Raw genomic sequence first — 19,555 nt, 5'->3', positions numbered from 1 at the left:
AATAAACTATTATCGATTTAATTTAATTTAATATTTTTTTTATTTTTTTAAATTAAATTAAATTAACGTAATATTTTTTTAACGTAAATTAAATTAAAACACTTAACAATTTAATATTTTTTTTAAAAAATATACACAATAATTTATTTTATTTTATTAACTTCAAATGGAAGAAAAGAAACTAAGCACACAATAATATATTTTATTTCAAAGCAAAGGGGATAATAGAAAGATAATAAGATGAATAAGATGATGGAAAACTTGGTTTTTTTTTTTTCTGTGTCCAAATCAAACGAACCAAGTCTCTATTTATAGAGAAAAAAAAATCATGAATTTTGATAAAAAAATTATATTTTTAAAATTTTTTTTTGAATGAAATAATTGAGTTGGAAAGATTAGGATAAACGAAAATCGCCCGGACCAATCAAACGGAGCCACGTGTTGATCTGCAGCCCCTCTCTCTCCACTGGGTCCCACACGCAGGTTTCAACTATGTTGAATTTTTTCAACTCCTCTCTCCCCCTTTCAACTTTCAACACTTCAATTAAACACCATTATTTACCCCTTTCAACACTAAACACCCCCCTTTCAACACCATTAAAGATAGTCTAAGATTAGGACCCCAAATGAGAGAATTCCCACAAGGATATCCATCACGAGTGAAAAATGGCATCCCTACTTCCCCATGTGTCTATTGATCTTAATTCAATTCAATGACCAAAACTTAAATAGTCTCAAATGAATTAGGAAAGTTGTAAATATTTTAAACCTAACTCAAGAAGAATTCATGACATCCCAACTCCTTCGCATGTATGGAGGCATAGCCGCGACCAACTCAAGTGCTTTCACTTGTGAAAGGTCATAACTCGAATCTGATTGCACATGCTTCAGTGCTTGAGATATATCGGGCAAAACTATTTGCTTGCAATGGAGATGTAAACGGGGTTGCTTCTCATTGATGCTTCCCTTGTTCAAATTAAGGCCAAAGGGGAGTGTCTCTTCTTTGAGAAGCTCTTCACTCGACTCTTCCACATCAGACAAATCAAAATGACTCCACTTCCTGTGAGCTTGCCATCCATACTTGTAGTCTCCAACTATTGGTGTACCTAACACCTCAGCACAGTGGACTCGAAGCTGTGGCACCAGCACACACAATTAGAATAGAAATTATGGTGATATACATGAATTGATTAAATGTTATGTGGTACCAAGAACAGCTGGTTATGATTCTTCCCTTGTTTTTGTTACCTGGTGTTTTCTGCCAGTTAAAGGGGACAGCTCCAACCATGTGTAACCTGCATCATTAGCGGCGGCATAAGTAGGGGTTGTCAGCCAAGAACTGGTCTGTTGTGACAAAAGTCATCACAAGACATCATCTAGTTAGTAAAATTACTTTTTTTTCTTTTTGGCGGACGGTAAAGTTCAAATTCCCAAACATGAAATTATAGTCCCATTTGGATACAGACTAAAAAACACATATTTGGGCTTATCTTTTTTTAATCAGTCTTATCTGCTAGAGAAAACACTGTATAAGCTCCAATAAGTACTATTTGATCCACATCGAAATGAGATCTAAATCAAACTCCTACTTGGTATGCAGCTATCAGCTCCTTCTGCGTTTTATCAGTGTCATGTGAAAAATGTTAAATAAATTATTTAATAAAACATTTTGTAAACAAAATTAGTTTGGAAGCATGCATTACGTGTAGCCACAATTCCATAAGGTTAGCTACTGCTGCATATATTACTAATACTAATGTAGTAATGTCCGTGTCTTATTAGCCATTAGCAACAAGGGTGAACTTGAATGGATGAAACTAAGGTCCTAATAAGTTTAAAATGTCACACACCAATGCAAAAGGGGGGAAAAGATAAAATACCAGAGTTGTGTTATGCTTTAAAAGTTAAAACAAGTTAACCAACCCACTTACTGGTATGATCACCCATGCCAACAGGTAAGTTAATGTGACTTCAAACTTAGAATTTAAACTAAGCTTCATTACCAACCGTGTGATGATGATCCAATCACTCGGTACTCTGTAATTGCATGTTGTGATGACAGCAACGAAGAATTGTCAACAATAGTTATTCGATCGGATTTTCCATTGTCAACCACCACCTGAAACCTCATAAAGGATTAAAACATTTTTCAAAATATATGAGGAGCTAGCTATAGTTCATAAAATCACCAAACACAGGAAGCTAATATGGGTTTTGATATATATATATATATATATATATATATATATATATATATATATTGTAGCTGTAAGGCCTCAGCATTCATGAAATGCCAGAGAGATGGTGGTAATCCATGCATATGAGGCCACGTCTCAAGAGAACTAAAAGGTTGTTTTAAACTTGTTTCACATGTTCACAAGTCACATAAATCATTAGAAGAAACACAATGACTAAAAATGGATTCTTCAGAAGATCAGCTAAAAACTAGAATATTAATTGGCTAAGGGTAAGTCCTCATACATAAATTTCCCACCATCCAAGTAATATCATTATTCATTTTTTGTTTATAGTCATGGATCTGATAAATTGAGAAATTAATGACAACATTCACTCTTAGATGCTCCAAATGTTACACGGTGGAGTTGAAGAAGCTAAGATCCAGAACAATCTTCCTCACTTGTGCATACACTATATACAAATAAATTCACTTCACTACTGTTTTATTAGTTTGACATGTCTGAATATGACTGAAGTATTTGTGAAGATGGATGCAGCACAATTGAACATTTCGGATAAACAGTTAACAAGTGTCAATATGAATACAACCTTACCCAGTGAAGCAGTAACCAACCCCCTTGGGCGTCTAGGGCATCCAATGACCAATGCCCTGTACTTTCTTTGTAGGACTCTATTTTCTGTGCCAAGCTGTTTACAAACAAATGCACCCGGTAAGGAAAAAAATTAAACAGATATAGCAACCTGTGATGATTGACCATAGAAGACCGACACTTTGGAGGTAATGTCATCCACATCAGCATGTGTGGAGATTGGAGAAATTACGAAAAGTAACAACTATGACTCACATCATCTGAAGCACTGGAAGTTTTTTCCCGGAAGATGGAATGCAGAACTGTAGCACTTGTCTGTGTCCTTCCCATCACCAAAATGCCAGAACAGTCTCTGTCCAGTCTATGCACCTAAAATACAATTTTGTAGTATCAATCCAATATCAAGTCCATACTTCAAATATACAACCAGTCATCAACCATATTGACAAATAAACAACAGAAAAGGCAAACAATCCCGCTAATTTCATGGATATTTAAATGTTGTAATTGTAATTATGATAACAGATGTAACAATCTTTGATAGAATAATTATAAAAAATTAATGTTTACCCATTATTTTCATTTTACATTAAAGATTAAAGATACCATAGTAGCCAATCCCGGATAGTGGCTCGTAGCGGCCGGCTCCGAAAGTGGGATAGGCGGCTAGCGCATAGCGGAATGGCCGCTATTCAGATTTTTTTATAATAAACTTTTATATGATTAATAGTTTAATACTATACACATATAAATACCAAAAAAATGTTAAATATTGCCTAAAATTCATAACATTCGTAATAGCAATAGAAGTCATAAGTCTTGAACAATAACACACAACTAAAAACCACTCAAAAGCAAGGTAAAAACTAAAAACAAGTTCAAGCCTCTAAGGCTTAAAGTAACAAAACATGAACATGAACATTAAAATAAGAGTTCTTAGGCTCCTAGCTACATAAGAAATCATTCACTATCATTTTCTAGCGCTGAAGGGTGGTCGCTAGTGATGGATGGTCGCCGGAAAAGGGGGTGATCCTTGGAGCTCCAAGGTGAGAGGTCAAAGTGAGTAGTGAGAAGAGGGCAGAGTTGGTCTGATTTGCAATTCTTAAAGAAGAATGAAGCTTCATTCTTTCAAGTTTGACCTACAATGGCCCTGGAAAGTCCTAATATGCCCCTAAAAAGGTTCCCCAACGGTTTAAAACCGAGGGGCTTGAGTCATTTTTCCCTTCGTCCATATAGCGCCGCTATAGGCTGCAATCTGCCGCTACGGCTGCTGTTGTGAGGTGTGCCGCTATTTCACCTCAATAGCAGAAGGTTGCCGCTCCGCTATGCCGCTGTAGCGCGCTATTGACTACTAAGAAAAATACTAGTACTACTTTTCAGAACCTTGACCAGTCTCTAGTGTATAGGGAACTTGTGTTGTGAAAAAGTTGAGCAGTACATGACTATCTTGAGGTAGCCTTCCTCCCTGGACACAAACAGCTAGAGGTGGATAGTGATGTTTCAAATCATTAGCAAAAGAACAATAACATGATACAGTGCAATTATCCTTTGATGAAATGCAGTTGTCCTTCACTAAATAGTCTATTCAAGTTCAGTTTTATTTTATCATCATTTTTCATTGAATCAAAGCAACTGAAGGACGCTAATTATGGGTGCCAGCATCAGGCAGGAAAAACAGAAAAGATAACACCATTTGTGTATAGCAGTATAGCTTTATAGGAGAGAAACACAACATTTTATACATTGTAAAGATAGTGAGCTCACCAGACGAGGGGGTTCTGAGTATTCATACTTTAAACATGATGCAGCTACTACATCTAAGCTCCGTTTGATATCAATGCCACCCTATGCAAAGAGAGACACAATCCACATGAAAGAATCAATATCCAAATGAAAAAGAAAAAAAAATCAATGGCTGTGAGCATGAGATAGTCACCTGAACTGGCATTCCTGGAGGTTTGTTGAGGACAAGAATGGCAGGATCCTAGTTTTCAATAATCTCATTGTATTACAAATTAAGAGAAAGGTACGTTGATACAAAAAAAAAAAACAGTTAATATCGAAAACCTTATAGATAACAAGACTGCGGATGAAACTGATTTCTTTGGCAGTGGTGTGACACTCAAGTTGCTGCTGTTTAGGGATAGGGATTTCTTTAACAGAATGAGGAAGAACGATGCAATCTCCTGAGTTCAAGGTATCCTTGGCTGTCACCTTCCATGAATGATATAATGGTTAAGAATGACGAAAGAGTTTGAGTTTGTGCATATAATCATAGAAAAAGAAAAGGATGTACCCTTTTGAGTCTGTTATCTTGTATGGCCACTCGAACCTGTCTTAGACGAAAGAGCTTGTGAACAAGGGTTCTAGGTAGGTTGGGGCAGCAGCGAAGAACCCATTTGAGCGCAGTGGTGGAAGTGGAGGAGGAGACTTGGTTCCCTTGCCCCTTCACAGTGGCAGTGACGGGCGGCAGAGTATGCCATTTGGCTTTGGCATCCTGCTCACTGGTCGCGGAGAAGTGACGACTCCTCCATGACCTCAAGACTCCGACGCGGAGGACGATGGCTTTCGCCGCCATCAACGATTGAGACAGAAAGTGGAGTGGTGGAAGCTACCCTTTTATTCCTTATTATAAATTGTCAGTTTTAGTTTCCTGGGTAAAAAATTGTTAATATCATTATTAAAGGATAATTGTCAGTTTTTTTTTTTTAGTTTTTTTTTTCTGTTTGTAATTCTAAAAAACGCCACATGCAATTGGTCATGGGTTAATATTGGTATTTGAAGATATATGTCAATATGAAATCATAATATCATATAGTATTCAAATTAGAAAAATCAATTTTTCGAATTATGTTTGTATTATATTAGGGAAACCTGTCTTCAAAAAAAATATATATATATATTAGGGAAACCTAATAGTAAAAGATAAACATTTAAATTGGATATTTATTTATTTTTAAATTGAAAATGGTAATAAATAGAATTTTGGGTCAATCCTCATATTAGTCCCTGTGGTTGTGTTGTCGTCTGAATTTAGTCCCTCCCCGGAAAATTTGCAAAAGTGGATTCTCACATTTGAAAAGTGTGTGGAGCAGGTCCTCGTCAAAGGCCGAAGCTCCGGCGAGTAATGAATAAGCATGTAGACATGATTAATTATGCTTATGTGGATTTTTTGAAAAAAAATAAAAAATAAATAACACATCAGATAATTTAACCCAATTAACAAAAATAGCCCTAAATTAATTAACAAAATCAATTCCTCCCAAATTAAATCTAATTCCCTCAAATTAACCTCAATTCCCAATTCCCAATCAAATTAGGGTTCATCAAATCTTCTGCATCTCTTCTTCCCCAATTTATTGCCACAAGACATTATCTCCATTCTCCCCCTCTATCATGTCCACCTGAACCTTGAACCGTTCCTCAACCTGAAAAACCTTAACCTAAAAACCCAAACCCGGCCAGAAAGAGGAATCCAAACGAGAGATCGAGATAGAGGAAGCCAGAACTGGTTTGAGAGATGGTCATTTATCATAGAGTAGCAGATGCTGTAAACACAGACCAATCTAGTGGCCAAACCTTGATCCTGAGCAATACCCAATTGTCACAGTGAAGCACAGACCAATTTCTCAGTCCTTAACGTTGTCGTGGTAGCAAGCAACATAGATCTGGATGGTGATGATGGAGGAAAGGAAGCCCGCCCAGAACCGCCCCACCGTCCGCGGCGGCCTCTTCTCCAAGCGTCAAACCCTCCCCCCTTCCAACCCAGAAAAACCACCCGCCAAACCCTTTCCCTCTCTTCTCTTCTCTTCTCCCATCCATGGCTTCTTCTTTTTCTTCTCTCTTTCTCTTCCTCTGTTTCTCAATCCTCTTCCTTGTTTCTTCCTCCTCTCAGTCACAAAAGACGACGCCAGAACCCTCTCTGGCTCATCGACCTCCGACGACTCAGACTACGGCGGTGGTGGGGTGAAGAAGCGGTGGTGCGGCGTGTTTGGATGAAGGAGAAGATTGGGAATTTATTTTTGATGTGTTAGTTGTTAAAAAATATTTTGTTACATTCTGATGTTAGATTTGTTAATTATTTGCCATTGATGCATTCTTTTAGTTTTGTTAAATTAGGGTTTAGTTTTGTTAATTATTTTTGTTTTTTTAATTACGATTAGTTAGTTTTTATGGTTAATTAGGGTTTGCTAAATAAATAATTCTGATTTGTAATTTTTTTTTAATTGTCACGTCAGCCTCATTAATCCAGTCAGCATGCTTATTCATCACTCGCCGGAGCTCCAGCCTCCGGCGAGGACCTACTCCACACATTTTTCAAATGTGAGGATCCACTTTTGCAAATTTTCCGGGAGGGGCTAATTTCAGACAGTGACACAACCACATGGACTAATATGAGGATTAACCCTAGAATTTATTTGAGAGTAGAACATATTTCTACAATTGTATTTATCTTGAAATTTGAATTTGAATAGTTATCTCTAAAAGATTCAGAACACGAGGAATGAAAAGGAGATGGCTTTGCTCGATTGAGACCCAGATTCAAATTTTGCGTTTGAAGAAGAATTAGATCTTGTGATTTGAAGGCACAAGGGACAACTCGAATGTCATTTCAGCCAAGAATACAAGGGAGATGAAAGGCGTGATTGCATTTTGGCAACAACCTCAAGCTCTCGTTCTCTTGGAAATCGCTTAAACACACATAACAATCACATCGCTCCACCCACCCACTTTTGGCACTCGCAAACAGTGATGGATTGAAGAGTCTCTTCTAACCTAGAAGATGAAGAAAGATGGGTCACATCATCGTCATCAATGTGATTTATTTGTGAAAATGTGTCGCTGGAGGTTCCTATGCGCAACACCTCGAGATATGGAATTATAAGTGACCAGATGGAAGTGCTTGCAAAGATTCAAATGACAACAACTACGAGATGAGAGAATTCCAAGCCTAATGATGAATCTTCACCTCGCTCGTCATCGCCGAGTGGAAATCTAGATTTTGGGGTGAGTGAAATATGAGTTTTTCGCATGTTTTCCAATGAAACACTTATTCCATACATTATAGGTATTGTCGGGTTTGGTGGCGAGACAACAGTCGAGGTTGACTCATAAGATGACACAGGGCTTGAAGTCATCATTTTCCCAATTGACAGAAACCCAAACATAGGGAAGAGTAGAGGGTATTTTTGGAATGTAAGTTTTTTTTCTTCTTATGAACATGTGACTATTACCTGTTATAATAAGTCAAATAAGCTCTTACATTGTGCAAGACCTAGGGTGCACTTTCACCCGTATAGTATAACATACGCGGACCAAAAAAACCTATATAGTATGCTAAGCTAGCAACTATCAGCATCTTCTAACCATATAATATAATACAGTTTGATCGGGGGCGACCAAACTACCCAAGAAGCCGGGGGTAGGAAGAAGGTGAGGGGCGCGACGAAGCTGGGACGGTCGGAGAAGGTCCCGGGAGGGGCTCCTGCAAGGGACTCCAATGCCAAAGTAAGTAGGGGAATGAGAGTGAGTGAGTGAAGAGGTGAAGAAATGAGTTACCTTAATATGGAGGAGGAGTTCTCCTTATATACACGAAGGGAAATTAGGGTTGGAGCCATGCAACGTCATGCCTGGCTCGTACTTGGTTCATCCTGGGCCGTTGGATCCTCTGTTGCTCCATGCCGCAAAGTAGTGATCCAATGGTCCAGGGTTCCTTGGGATCTGTGCCTCCAACCACTAGTACCGTAGGGTGGTTGGGATAGGTCAACCCCTACATGGTGGGCCCGGTGATTGTCTTGTACTAAAAAGGGAAGTCTCCTCCGTCCCAAGCGGGCCGGGAGGAGGTAGCGATCGTTTAGTGGGTGATCGTCCCATTAGGTCCACTCCGGTCGTCCGTTCGAGGGTTTCCTGGAGCGGTGGTCGTCCACGGGCGGTGGTGGCCGTTTCGTTAGGTTTCCGCCCTGGGCCTGCTCTGGTCGTCCGTGCCATGGTTTCCCAGAACAGTAGTCCCCCAGCTCTGGTCCACTGCCACAGTGGAGCATGAGCTTTAAGGGCGGCGTTTTCGCGGAGGAGTTACTAGGGTTCTCTGAACAGTCATGCATGCCCTGTATGCGGGTGGCCCCCAGTCGTTCGATCCTCTTGTCATTCCTGCGACGCCAGCGAGATCTCACGGTCCAGGATTCCCCGTGTGGTAGGTACAGTCCCTAGCTTTCTAGGGTGGTTGAGGGAAGTTAACTCCTAGGCCCTGGGTCCCACCGTTGTCCTTTGTGGGAGTGTGGAGTCGGACCTAGGTATCTCCCAAGTTCCCAGAACAGTAGTCCCCTAGCTCTGGTCCACAAGGGTTGTGGAGCTTGAGCTACGAGATTGGGTCGATCGTCCTCGGGGGACGGTCGGTTTTGGAGGCTCCCAGAACAGTAGTGGAAATAGTGGGATCGCTTGGTCGATCAAGGTTGATCGTCCTTAGTCTTGATCGGGTGAGGAGACAGTGTGATCGACATGGGCAGTGATCGGCTGGAGCGTCTCCCAGAACAGTAGTCCCCTAGCTCTGGTCCACAAGAATTGTGGAGCTTGAGCTACGAGATTGGGCCGATCGTCCTCGGGGGACGGTCGGTTTTGGAGGCTCCCAGAACAGTAGTCCCCTAGCTCTGGTCCACAAGAATTGTGGAGCTTGAGCTAATAGAGTTGGAGTTTAAAGTCGGAAGTCCATCTTGAATTCTCTCTCGGAATAACAATCTCCTAACTCTAGCATTTAGTGATGGATGTCGAGAGGTAAGTTGTTTTCACTCGAAAGACTTAGTGTTCTCGGAGGGAAGTTGCCAATTGTCTGACAAATTTCTTAGGACTCGGAGGAATCCTTGCACTCGCTTGTCGAGAGATTGGTCCTTAGAGGTTATTTTTCTTGATCTTTAGACAAAGCTATGGATGTGGAGCTTGAGTGACAGGATTGGGTCGATCGTCCTTGAGGGACGGTCGGTTTTGGAGGCTCCCGGAACAGTAGTCCCCTAGCTCTAGTCCATCATGGAGCTCCAGCTACGAGGGTGGTGTGACCCGATTGCGGATTTAAGGGTGAGCCCGGATGAGCCCCAGCCCGATCGCTCGTGTGGTATGGAGCGGAAGTTCTTTGACATTTTGTTGTTTCGAGATAGTAGAGTTTCTGAATCTTTGGGACCTGACTAAAACGTTTGGTTTTAGTGGGATGATCGGTCTTGACTAAGCGTTTTGACACTTAGGGTTTTTTTTTGAATTTTTGTTATCCGCTCAGAGGAATTTGAGTCTCCGGGGATTCTCCTATCTTTTCTTCGTCTTCATTGTCTTATCCTTCTTGATTTCTTTTATCCGCTCGCCCAGGCGTTCGCGCGCTCGGAGGGACTTCTTAGCGACCGTCCTCGGCTAAGCGTTTTGACGCTTTGGAGGTTTCTTGGCTTGAGCTTCCCCAAACCCTCAAATTTTAGGGGTTATGCTCGTCCTCAAGTAAGTGTCTGAACACTTGGAAATTTGTCTCCGTGTTCGTTCTCGCCAGGCATTAAGACACTCGAGGGGGGTTTGTCTTCATCTCCTCTCCCTCCGAGCGTTGACACACTCCAGGGGATTTAATCTCCAATTCCCTCCCACCAAGCGTTGCGGTGCTCGGAGGGAACTCTTCTTCATATCCCTGTCATCGAGTGTTGCTATGCTCAGGGATGATTTTTTCTTCATCACCCTCTCGTCGAGCGATGCGATGCTCGGGGAGGGTTTCTTCTTCATATCCCTCTCGCCGAGCGTTGAGGCACTCGGAAGGGACTTTCAACTCTTTGTTGCCTCAACCAGTTTATTAGTCCCGAGAGGTCTCTTCGTGCCTGACCGAGTCTATGCTCGGCGAGACCTAGTTATTCGGTGTCTCAACCAATTAATCGGTTTTGCGAGGTCTTGTCGTGCTCAGTTGGGTCTATGCCCGTCATGTCTTTTTATCTTCTCGTCCCCTCGACCAATTAATTGGTTTTACGAGGTCTTGTCGTGCCCGGTTGGGTCTATGCCCGTCAGGTCTTTTTATCTGCTCGTCCCCTCGACCAATTAATTGGTTTTACGAGGTCTTGTCGTGCCCGGTTGGGTCTATGCCCGTCAGGTCTTTTTATCTTCTTGGCGCCTCAACCAATTAATTGGTTTTACGAGGTCTTTTCCTGCTTTGGAGAATTCCTTAAAACCTGCTACCTTTTGAACAAGGTCATGCTAATACATTCGTTCATATAAGACATGTGTAGCATAGCATATGAAATATTGCTCAGTCATTTTCATGGTCTTGAACTAGCTGCGATGTGTAACACTCAGTTGGTGATCCTTGATCGTCCAAATTGCCCTTGGGTGTTAGGTGGTGAATTTCTATTTTTTTTGCTTGATGAGACTCATGGTCCTCGTAGAATTCCTACATGTAGTGTCCCCTAAGCCAAGCATGTAGGCAAAATATACACAAGACCAACAAGTCTAAAAAATGACAGTGGGCACACCATAGTCGTGCGGCTTTTCTCCCATATATCAGTGGGGATAATCATCATATGGCAATATTTCAAAAGCAAGCATAAGACAATAAGAATGGGGCTTTCTTAGTCTTTCTATCATAGTGTGCCCATGACTGGCCTCATTTAGTCCTTGAGCTAAAGTAGTGTCTCACATGATACCAAACTTTTCAAGTAAAGGTTCGTATAAGTAAAGTTGGAAAGAGTAGATTTGGACATTTCCATAAAGCCGACTCATCCATATCATAACTAGTTCAGAAGAGATATCACACGCTAGAGGCTTACTTAATTACCAAAGAACAATAGCTAATATATCAAAGAAATATTACATGTTATTTTAACCGGCGAATTTGTCCTACATTCCTTGTCAACAAAGATGTTGCCAATATATTTGTAGGCATAATTTGTTAACATAGCTAACTTAGCTATCATGTTCACCTCGCCTGATGTTAGACCATACTAGTTTTTACCACTAGTTTTTGAAGTTCCACGTCGGTGTAGGAGCATTTAGCAATATTCATATAAGACAAAAATTATACAAGAATGTAACAGTAATTCACTTTCACATGGCCCATCACGGTTAAAAGAGGGCATACAGTTCCATATTTATAAGGTTATGTTGGTGTATGTTGACATAGTTACTCACATAAGATAAAAGGAGGTAAGAGCATGTTGACCGTGTAGGAGTAAGCAAATGTTCATATAAGACCAAAAAAGGTAGAAAAACTAGAAATGTCTAAATGGCTACCTTTGGCTTCATATTGTCAAGATTTGTGCAGTATCAATTAAGATTAAAAAAGGTACAAGATCACGTGATGCTGAACCAGATTTTAGTTACTATAAAAAGCTAGTTTTTCAAAACCCCCCTGTGCAGACGTTGGGGAAACGATATATATAACAAAAGGGGGAAGTAATGTTCATATATCATAGACTAGGTAGTACTATAGGATAAAATAATGATGAAAAAGAGTGATTGATGACCTGATGAAGAGTAGCTCGTGACCCACCAGCCATGCTTCTCTTCTAAATCCAGTGGGTTTTGAGTTTTAGCAAAATACCCTTGTCTTTTTAGTCTTATGACATTGCTACCCTTACTTTTTTCCAAGAAGGGTTGCGAAAATACTAGGATGTCCCTGCCTCTTGTGTGCTTGGACGTTGCTACCCTCATCCCCTTCAGCAATTGCGTCTGGAAATTCTCCATCTTTACCCCAAATTCCAGCGGCGGCGGGGGCAACCAGTGGAGTAAACAGCGAAGTTCCAATCAGAGAGGCAGATCGACGTTGGTGCGCTGCTCTTCTCGATCGTTTCTTTCTCCTCTTGAGGGTTAAACAGAGAACGAAAGGAGGGAGATGGAGAAAGGAGGAAAAGGAGGGTGGAGGGGAGTTCAGTGGTGGTTTGTGGTGGATGAGCGGTTCAACGTTGTTGCTTCCGTTCCCGAGTTCTTTTGTACCTTCTTTTTCTTCACCGATCTACCTGGATCTTCCGTTCTCTTTGTTTGATTTTAACATGGGCCATGATGAAGATGAAGAAGCCGTGGGAAAGCCATTGCTGCAGTAGCGGGAAACGTCAAGTGGCAGGCATGGAGGACAGTGCCGTTTGCGTTGAAGCTGCCGGTTGCTTAGACAGAGCTTGGATCATCTTATCTCTTCTCCAATCTTCTTGGATTCGGTTGTTGTGGGCGGGGCTGAAGTGAGTTTTTTCCAATAACGTGGTGGAGGAGAAGTTTTACCGCTCCCCACAGACGGCGCCAATTGATCGGGGGCGACCAAACTACCCAAGAAGCCGGGGGTAGGAAGAAGGTGAGGGGCGCGGCGAAGCTGGGACGGTCGGAGAAGGTCCCGGGAGGGGCTCCTGCAAGGGACTCCAATGCCAAAGTAAGTAGGGGAATGAGAGTGAGTGAGTGAAGAGGTGAAGAAATGAGTTACCTTAATATGGAGGAGGAGTTCTCCTTATATACACGAAGGGAAATTAGGGTTGGAGCCATGCAACGTCATGCCTGGCTCGTACTTGGTTCATCCTGGGCCGTTGGATCCTCTGTTGCTCCATGCCGCAAAGTAGTGATCCAATGGTCCAGGGTTCCTTGGGATCTGTGCCTCCAACCACTAGTATCGTAGGGTGGTTGGGATAGGTCAACCCCTACATGGTGGGCCCGGTGATTGTCTTGTACTAAAAAGGGAAGTCTCCTCTGTCCCAAGCGGGCCGGGAGGAGGTAGCGATCGTTTAGTGGGTGATCGTCCCATTAGGTCCACTCCGGTCGTCCGTTCGAGGGTTTCCTGGAGCGGTGGTCGTCCACGGGCGGTGGTGGCCGTTTCGTTAGGTTTCCGCCCTGGGCCTGCTCTGGTCGTCCGTGCCATGGTTTCCCAGAACAGTAGTCCCCCAGCTCTGGTCCACTGCCACAGTGGAGCATGAGCTTTAAGGGCGGCGTTTTCGCGGAGGAGTTACTAGGGTTCTCTGAACAGTCATGCATGCCCTGTATGCGGGTGGCCCCCAGTCGTTCGATCCTCTTGTCATTCCTGCGACGCCAGCGAGATCTCACGGTCCAGGATTCCCCGTGTGGTAGGTACAGACCCTAGCTTTCTAGGGTGGTTGAGGGAAGTTAACTCCTAGGCCCTGGGTCCCACCGTTGTCCTTTGTGGGAGTGTGGAGTCGGACCTAGGTATCTCCCAAGTTCCCAGAACAGTAGTCCCCTAGCTCTGGTCCACAAGGGTTGTGGAGCTTGAGCTACGAGATTGGGTCGATCGTCCTCGGGGGACGGTCGGTTTTGGAGGCTCCCAGAACAGTAGTGGAAATAGTGGGATCGCTTGGTCGATCAAGATTGATCGTCCTTAGTCTTGATCGGGTGAGGAGACAGTGTGATCGACATGGGCAGTGATCGGCTGGAGCGTCTCCCAGAACAGTAGTCCCCTAGCTCTGGTCCACAAGAATTGTGGAGCTTGAGCTACGAGATTGGGCCGATCGTCCTCGGGGGACGGTCGGTTTTGGAGGCTCCCAGAACACAGTTGATCTAAGAAAAATACATAAAATTGTGAGCAAGATTGTTTTTTATTGATTCTCAAAGATAAAATACTAGTACAATATATCATGTCAAATTAATTGCTAAAAGAGACAGAGCCCTACAAGTGGATCTATGTGAAGCAATAGAATAATTTTGAATACATAGAGAAGCTCAAATGCAATGCAGTACCGTCGCCCTGGTTCTTATCTTAAGATCATGTATCTCAATTAAATTTCATTCCATTGGAGCAAGTTGTTGTGCTGGGTGTGGGGATCTAATTTTTAAGGTATGTTTCCCAGCTAAAACGCCATACCAAAGCAGGATCTTTAATAAAAATGTGTTTTTCTCTTTTATTCACCCAACATCCAACAACAACATCATGACAAGGGAAAATAACATAACCATTAATCTAGAAAAGGCTCAACGATACTTAAATATGTATTTTCTTTCATTTTTATTTATATAATATCATGTTGAATTTTAATTGTATTTTTCCTATCATGTTGAATTTTAATTATATTAAATATTTTTAAATATTAAATAAATTGTATTGAATTAATATTTAAATTTAAATCAATATTAGGTGAAAATAATTAATAAAAATATATGAAGTATTGTGGGACCCAACAAAAAGTAAAATAAGATGTCACTATTGGAGGATGTGCATCGACCTTATGAGTACCTTACTCCTATGTGGCATTTCGGACCCACAAAAAGAGTGATAAGCGGTCCTTAGCGGAGTTTATTTGGTGTTGGGTTGTTCTTTGTTTGGGTTTTGACGGGTCTTTTGGGGTTTGAGCTGCGTTTCTTCTTGCTAGGGTGCTTGTGTCGGGGTCTTTCTTGTTTACTTTGGTTGTTTTTAGGCTTTTATTAGTGGTTATTAATTGTTTGGCTTGGCCAATTTTTTGATCCCTTTAACTCTTTAAGAGGGTTGTACACCTTGTCTCTTTCCTCATTTTCATGGAATATATTTCTGTTTTCTAAAAAAAAAATACCAAGGTACGAAACATTTGAGATGCTCTTCGAGAAAATTTACATAACGAAAATATTAGTGCAAATAACCTAGAGTCTCTAGACAATACCAATCTCAAACGTCTCACTAAATGATAGATTAGTTAAAGGGAGTGTGTTGTCCGAAGCCCATAAACACTTGAAATCGGCCCTGACTGTGTGTTCTTAAAAAATCACTTGATGTGGGTGTATTTTTACTTTTTTAGTGTTTCACTTGTATAATTTTGATGACAGTCTTTGCACTTGTAGTTTGTAGAATGAGCAGTACGTATCAATGGTAAAAGGGACACTTTGTTGACGGCGCGTGGTCCCCAACGGCTCTCACGGTTTAATTTGCACTCAATCTTGCTTTGATAAAATGTTTGTAAGGTTAAGTATCATTTCTTCACATTTATGCATGCTCTCTTCGTATTACAACAAGCTTAAGTCCTTCCATATGTACTGATCGTTAGTGTCACTTACGTGGGAATGTTGAAGAGGTTCACGTATAGGTGTAGCACTCTCTTCATAACGGCCTCACACCCTGTCTTATATCAAACTCTCTCTAATGGCTTCCTTGCCCTGCCTTTCATGTATCACCTTTCCTCGCCCCGTGTCTTTATAGGGCAGAGTGTCAGGGTTCTAGAGAGGAATTTGTTAGGAAGAGCGTGATATAGTGCAAGTGTCGACAAGGCAAGGAGGCCATAAGAGAGAGTATAGTATAGGGCAGGGTCTGAGGCGTTAGGGAGAGAGCGCTACCAATTCGAGCTTGACCTATCCGAAACTCTAACCCTAGCACATCCCTATCCATCGTCGGCGCCAGCTAGGCCTAGGACCCCAACCTCCTTGTCCATCTCCATGGAGAGATCACCAATGAAAATCTTATGTTCTTATTTGGTGTCATTTTCTTTGTTCCACCTATAAAATTGTGTCACGTAACCTCACATAGATAATTCTTAAATAGTATGATTGCTAGAACACCAAAGGAGGATATATGATTTTAGTCCTTGAAAATCAAGTTGTATCTCCTCCCATCTCCTCTCATCGATTGAATCAACACACCCTTAATTGTGAATTATGTTTTGTTGCCTATATCTGGACATGAGTTTTGTAGATTAATAGATAATTTATGAGCCCAAAGAAAGTAAAATAAGAAATGGGAAAGAGAGGGATAATACGTAGATGCAGGATGCATATTCGAATTTGCGCTCATGTACCTGTTGAGTAGGAATGGTAATGGGTCTCGGACCCATAAGGTACCCGTAAAAAATACTCACTATGGTTAGGGTAAAAATCCGCTTGATGGGTATGGGGTTGGGTATAGGTAATTACCCGCAAAAAGTAGTGGGTATGAGTGCGGGTATGAGTACTACAGTACCCAACCCGCCTCATACCCGGACACATATTATTATTATTATTATTATTATTATTATTACTATGTGGTAATATATGAACAAATTAACTTAAGCTATAGCTTTCAAATTACTCTTTTTTTAAAAAATATGTGAGTATTTAAGGTATTCATAATAATTGCTAATTTATTTCCACTTATTATTAAAATTAGTAAGTTAATAACCTACAACTTCGGACTATATTATAAATCTAAAATTATAAATTTAAAGTTATATATTTCTCGCTTATTCCTTCTAAAAAAATATTATTAGTTGAATAATTTTATTTTTTAAATATTTAGATAATCTTTTGTATTTATATAGTGTTTTTTTATTTAAAAAGTTAGTTGTATTTTTGTTTCCTAGTGAAAAATATATTTTGGTTCGTTAAATTGCAGGTAATGGGCACGAGTATGGGCATATAGATACCTAGAGGGTACGAGGACGAACATCTAAGTTTTTACCCACGTGGGTATGAAAACAGGTACGGATAATTTTTAAAAACACGGGTATGGGTACTGTAGTACCCTACCCAGACCCTACTAATTGCCATCCCTAGTGTTGAGGGAGGGATAAGTAAGAAAGTGTTGAAGACATTATGCAAATTAACTAAGTAACTTATTTAATTTATTGAAAGGGGAAGTGATGTGCACAACATGTTTTTAAAGCACTGATCAGATCAGATGACACATTTGTGTATGACACTATATATATATATAGTTATTCTGAAATTATATTAATTAAAACTAATTAATTAATTAACAGAGTTGTGGTGGATAGCATAGCGGCAGAAGCAGCATAGTTGGCCTTATAGCCAGTCCAGAGCTGAGTAACCGACTTTCCTAGCAGTTGAGTAAAGTAAGTTTCACTATAACTGCTCTTCATCTTCTTGTTTAACTCTCCAACAAATCCATTTCTGATACTATTGCAATAGTCTAAAAACCTAGCTGTAACATCGTATCCCTGGTCCCATTTATCTCCACCCCCTGGAGGAACCCACAAGTCAAGAGGTGCATAGCCAGCCTTGAGCCTCACAAAATCAGCTATGCCTTCAATGAGACCTGAAGGAGCCTGACCATTCCCATCCCACTGCCAAACGTGGGTCATTTCATGATACATTATCCCTATAATCTCTTTCTTTATATCTCCACTGTACCTCTCAATGTAGCTTGCGCTAATATGAATCTCGTTGTTGCTACAATATGCTGCATCGTCGACATCGTCCCCATGGATACTGATTTCAACTATCATGCTCACTTTCTGCACATTTTTTCTGTCAGCAGCTACACTAGTACTGTTGTGCTGCTCAAACAGCTTCAGTATAAACTCCGTGGCTGAGCTCATTGTGTCCTTCGCATAATCAACACCAACTTGCCTGTCAAAGCGCTGACCACCAATGGTGGATTCAGCATTGTTAAGCACTGAATATTCTACCTCACCATGGACAGGAGCTACCACCAGAGTTAGTACTATGAAGCATAGCCCATATTGCATAAGGTATGATAATTGATCACCCATTCTTGTTAATTTTAGCTAGCACAATTAATTAATTCTGTGCTCAGTCATTTGCATGCAGCTTAATTTTATATATAGCATAGGATAGATAGGAATAGGAGGCATTTGAAGTCAAACAGCGATCAACAGATACATGAAAATGGACTTTACATGACAGATAGTTGCGGATCTGTTTCAACGATTAATTAATTTACTCACTAAAGCCATTTCACCTTATTTGTCGCCTCTAAAAGTGACCATGCACAAAGATCACAGCATCCAGATGACTGAGTTCTCATACTCCTAGTTGACTACAAGAAGACGACTATGCAACCAAACAGTACTTGTTTAACGGTCTTTTAATTTCCTTTTTCCTTAATTTCCTTAATAAAAAAATAATTCCTTTTTGCTCCTCCTCCTCCTCCTCCTCCTCCAATGAATTCATGCACTTCACAACCGTAAATGTTTCTCCTAAATGACCATGTGTTCTTACTTACCAACGTATGTATTGGTTTAATGGTAGCTTACTCAAAAAAGTGTCACATTGTGTAAATAAGATAAAGATCATATAATCATTAATTCCGGTATGGAGAACCATGACCTTTGCGCGGCTAGCTAAAGTGGTGGCGCGGTCGTTCACCAATGAGAACAATGTACAATGACGACGTACTCATGATCCGCGGTGATGGCCAAGAACAAAGCGGCGGCGAGACCATACATTTCTTTTTTATTTTAATTCAAATAAAACATAATTATTGATGTTGTGAAAATCAAATTTCGAATGTAAAGTATCAACCTTTTTTCTCATTAATTAATTACGATTCGGGAATGATCATGGAGAAGAGGCCGGGTTCATAAATTACTCATGAAAAGACACTGCAGTTTTGAAAAATCAAAGGTAAAGGTTGATTTTTTTTTTTATAAGCCATAAGAAATATATTGAAATGAAGTACAAGAGATACTTCAAACCAATACAAGTAGATACAGAAGGAGAAAGAAAGAACAGTAACAATGACCATGATCCCATCACTACCAAAGATAACCCACGCCTCCAAGGAGAAAGACTAAAGAAAAATTGACTCATTAAAACCTTACCAGGAAAATCCCCCTTGGAAAAATCTGGTGAAGGAAAAAGAGTACAATTTTCTAGAGTCAAAAGGTAAAGGTTGATTCAAAAGAATTAATACTGTTTGATTAACTTTTTTTATAAGTAATTAGAATTCATTAAACGAGAACGATAAGCTTAGAGGCTAGTACATCATCCTTGACTAAGGAAGTAAGTTCTTATGGAACTTTCTCAATCCAAACCAAGTTACCACGTACCGGAAAAAGAAAGTTTTGTCAAACAATTGGTCACAATTACTAGTTCTACAAACAAAGGGAAAATACAAAATTAAAATAAGCAAC

The 19,555-nt window shown here is 40.6% G+C and overlaps 2 protein-coding genes across 2 annotated transcripts; both read right to left on the bottom strand.

Annotated features, from left to right (window-relative positions):
- Nucleotides 1-660: 660 nt before the first annotated feature.
- On the bottom strand, nt 661-13,285 carry LOC130741456 (RNA pseudouridine synthase 4, mitochondrial). Its single transcript, XM_057594386.1, has 9 exons — nt 5,086-13,285; nt 4,857-5,003; nt 4,726-4,773; nt 4,554-4,634; nt 3,045-3,158; nt 2,788-2,886; nt 2,008-2,119; nt 1,249-1,295; nt 661-1,134 (listed from the first exon to the last, which is right to left on the bottom strand). The coding sequence occupies exons 1-9, from the start codon at nt 5,365-5,367 to the stop codon at nt 775-777; spliced, it is 1,290 nt and encodes a 429-aa protein (XP_057450369.1). The 5' UTR covers nt 5,368-13,285; the 3' UTR covers nt 661-774.
- Nucleotides 13,286-17,404: 4,119 nt separating this feature from the next.
- On the bottom strand, nt 17,405-18,172 carry LOC130737350 (uncharacterized). The gene has a single exon (XM_057589094.1). It carries the CDS (start codon nt 18,170-18,172, stop codon nt 17,405-17,407), a length of 768 nt encoding a protein of 255 aa, XP_057445077.1.
- Nucleotides 18,173-19,555: the final 1,383 nt, after the last annotated feature.

This window comes from Lotus japonicus, chromosome 2, assembly GCF_012489685.1.
Source record: "Lotus japonicus ecotype B-129 chromosome 2, LjGifu_v1.2".
In the NCBI taxonomy this organism is placed as follows: domain Eukaryota; kingdom Viridiplantae; phylum Streptophyta; class Magnoliopsida; order Fabales; family Fabaceae; genus Lotus; species Lotus japonicus.
Note: the sequence above shows the minus strand (reverse complement) of the source record. Positions and strands in the feature narration are given on the sequence as shown.

Bases quoted from the DNA above. Each gene is read 5' to 3' on its own strand.
- LOC130741456 (XM_057594386.1), bottom strand. From the start codon at position 5,367: ATGGCGGCGAAAGCCATCGTCCTCCGCGTCGGAGTCTTGAGGTCATGG. The intron at 4,774-4,856 runs GTTTTCGATATT...ATTGAAAACTAG, and splicing joins GCAGTCTTGTTATCTATAAG to GATCCTGCCATTCTTGTCCT. The intron at 2,887-3,044 runs GTGAGTCATAGT...GTTTGTAAACAG, and splicing joins CTTCCAGTGCTTCAGATGAT to CTTGGCACAGAAAATAGAGT.
- LOC130737350 (XM_057589094.1), bottom strand. From the start codon at position 18,172: ATGGGTGATCAATTATCATACCTTATGCAATATGGGCTATGCTTCATA.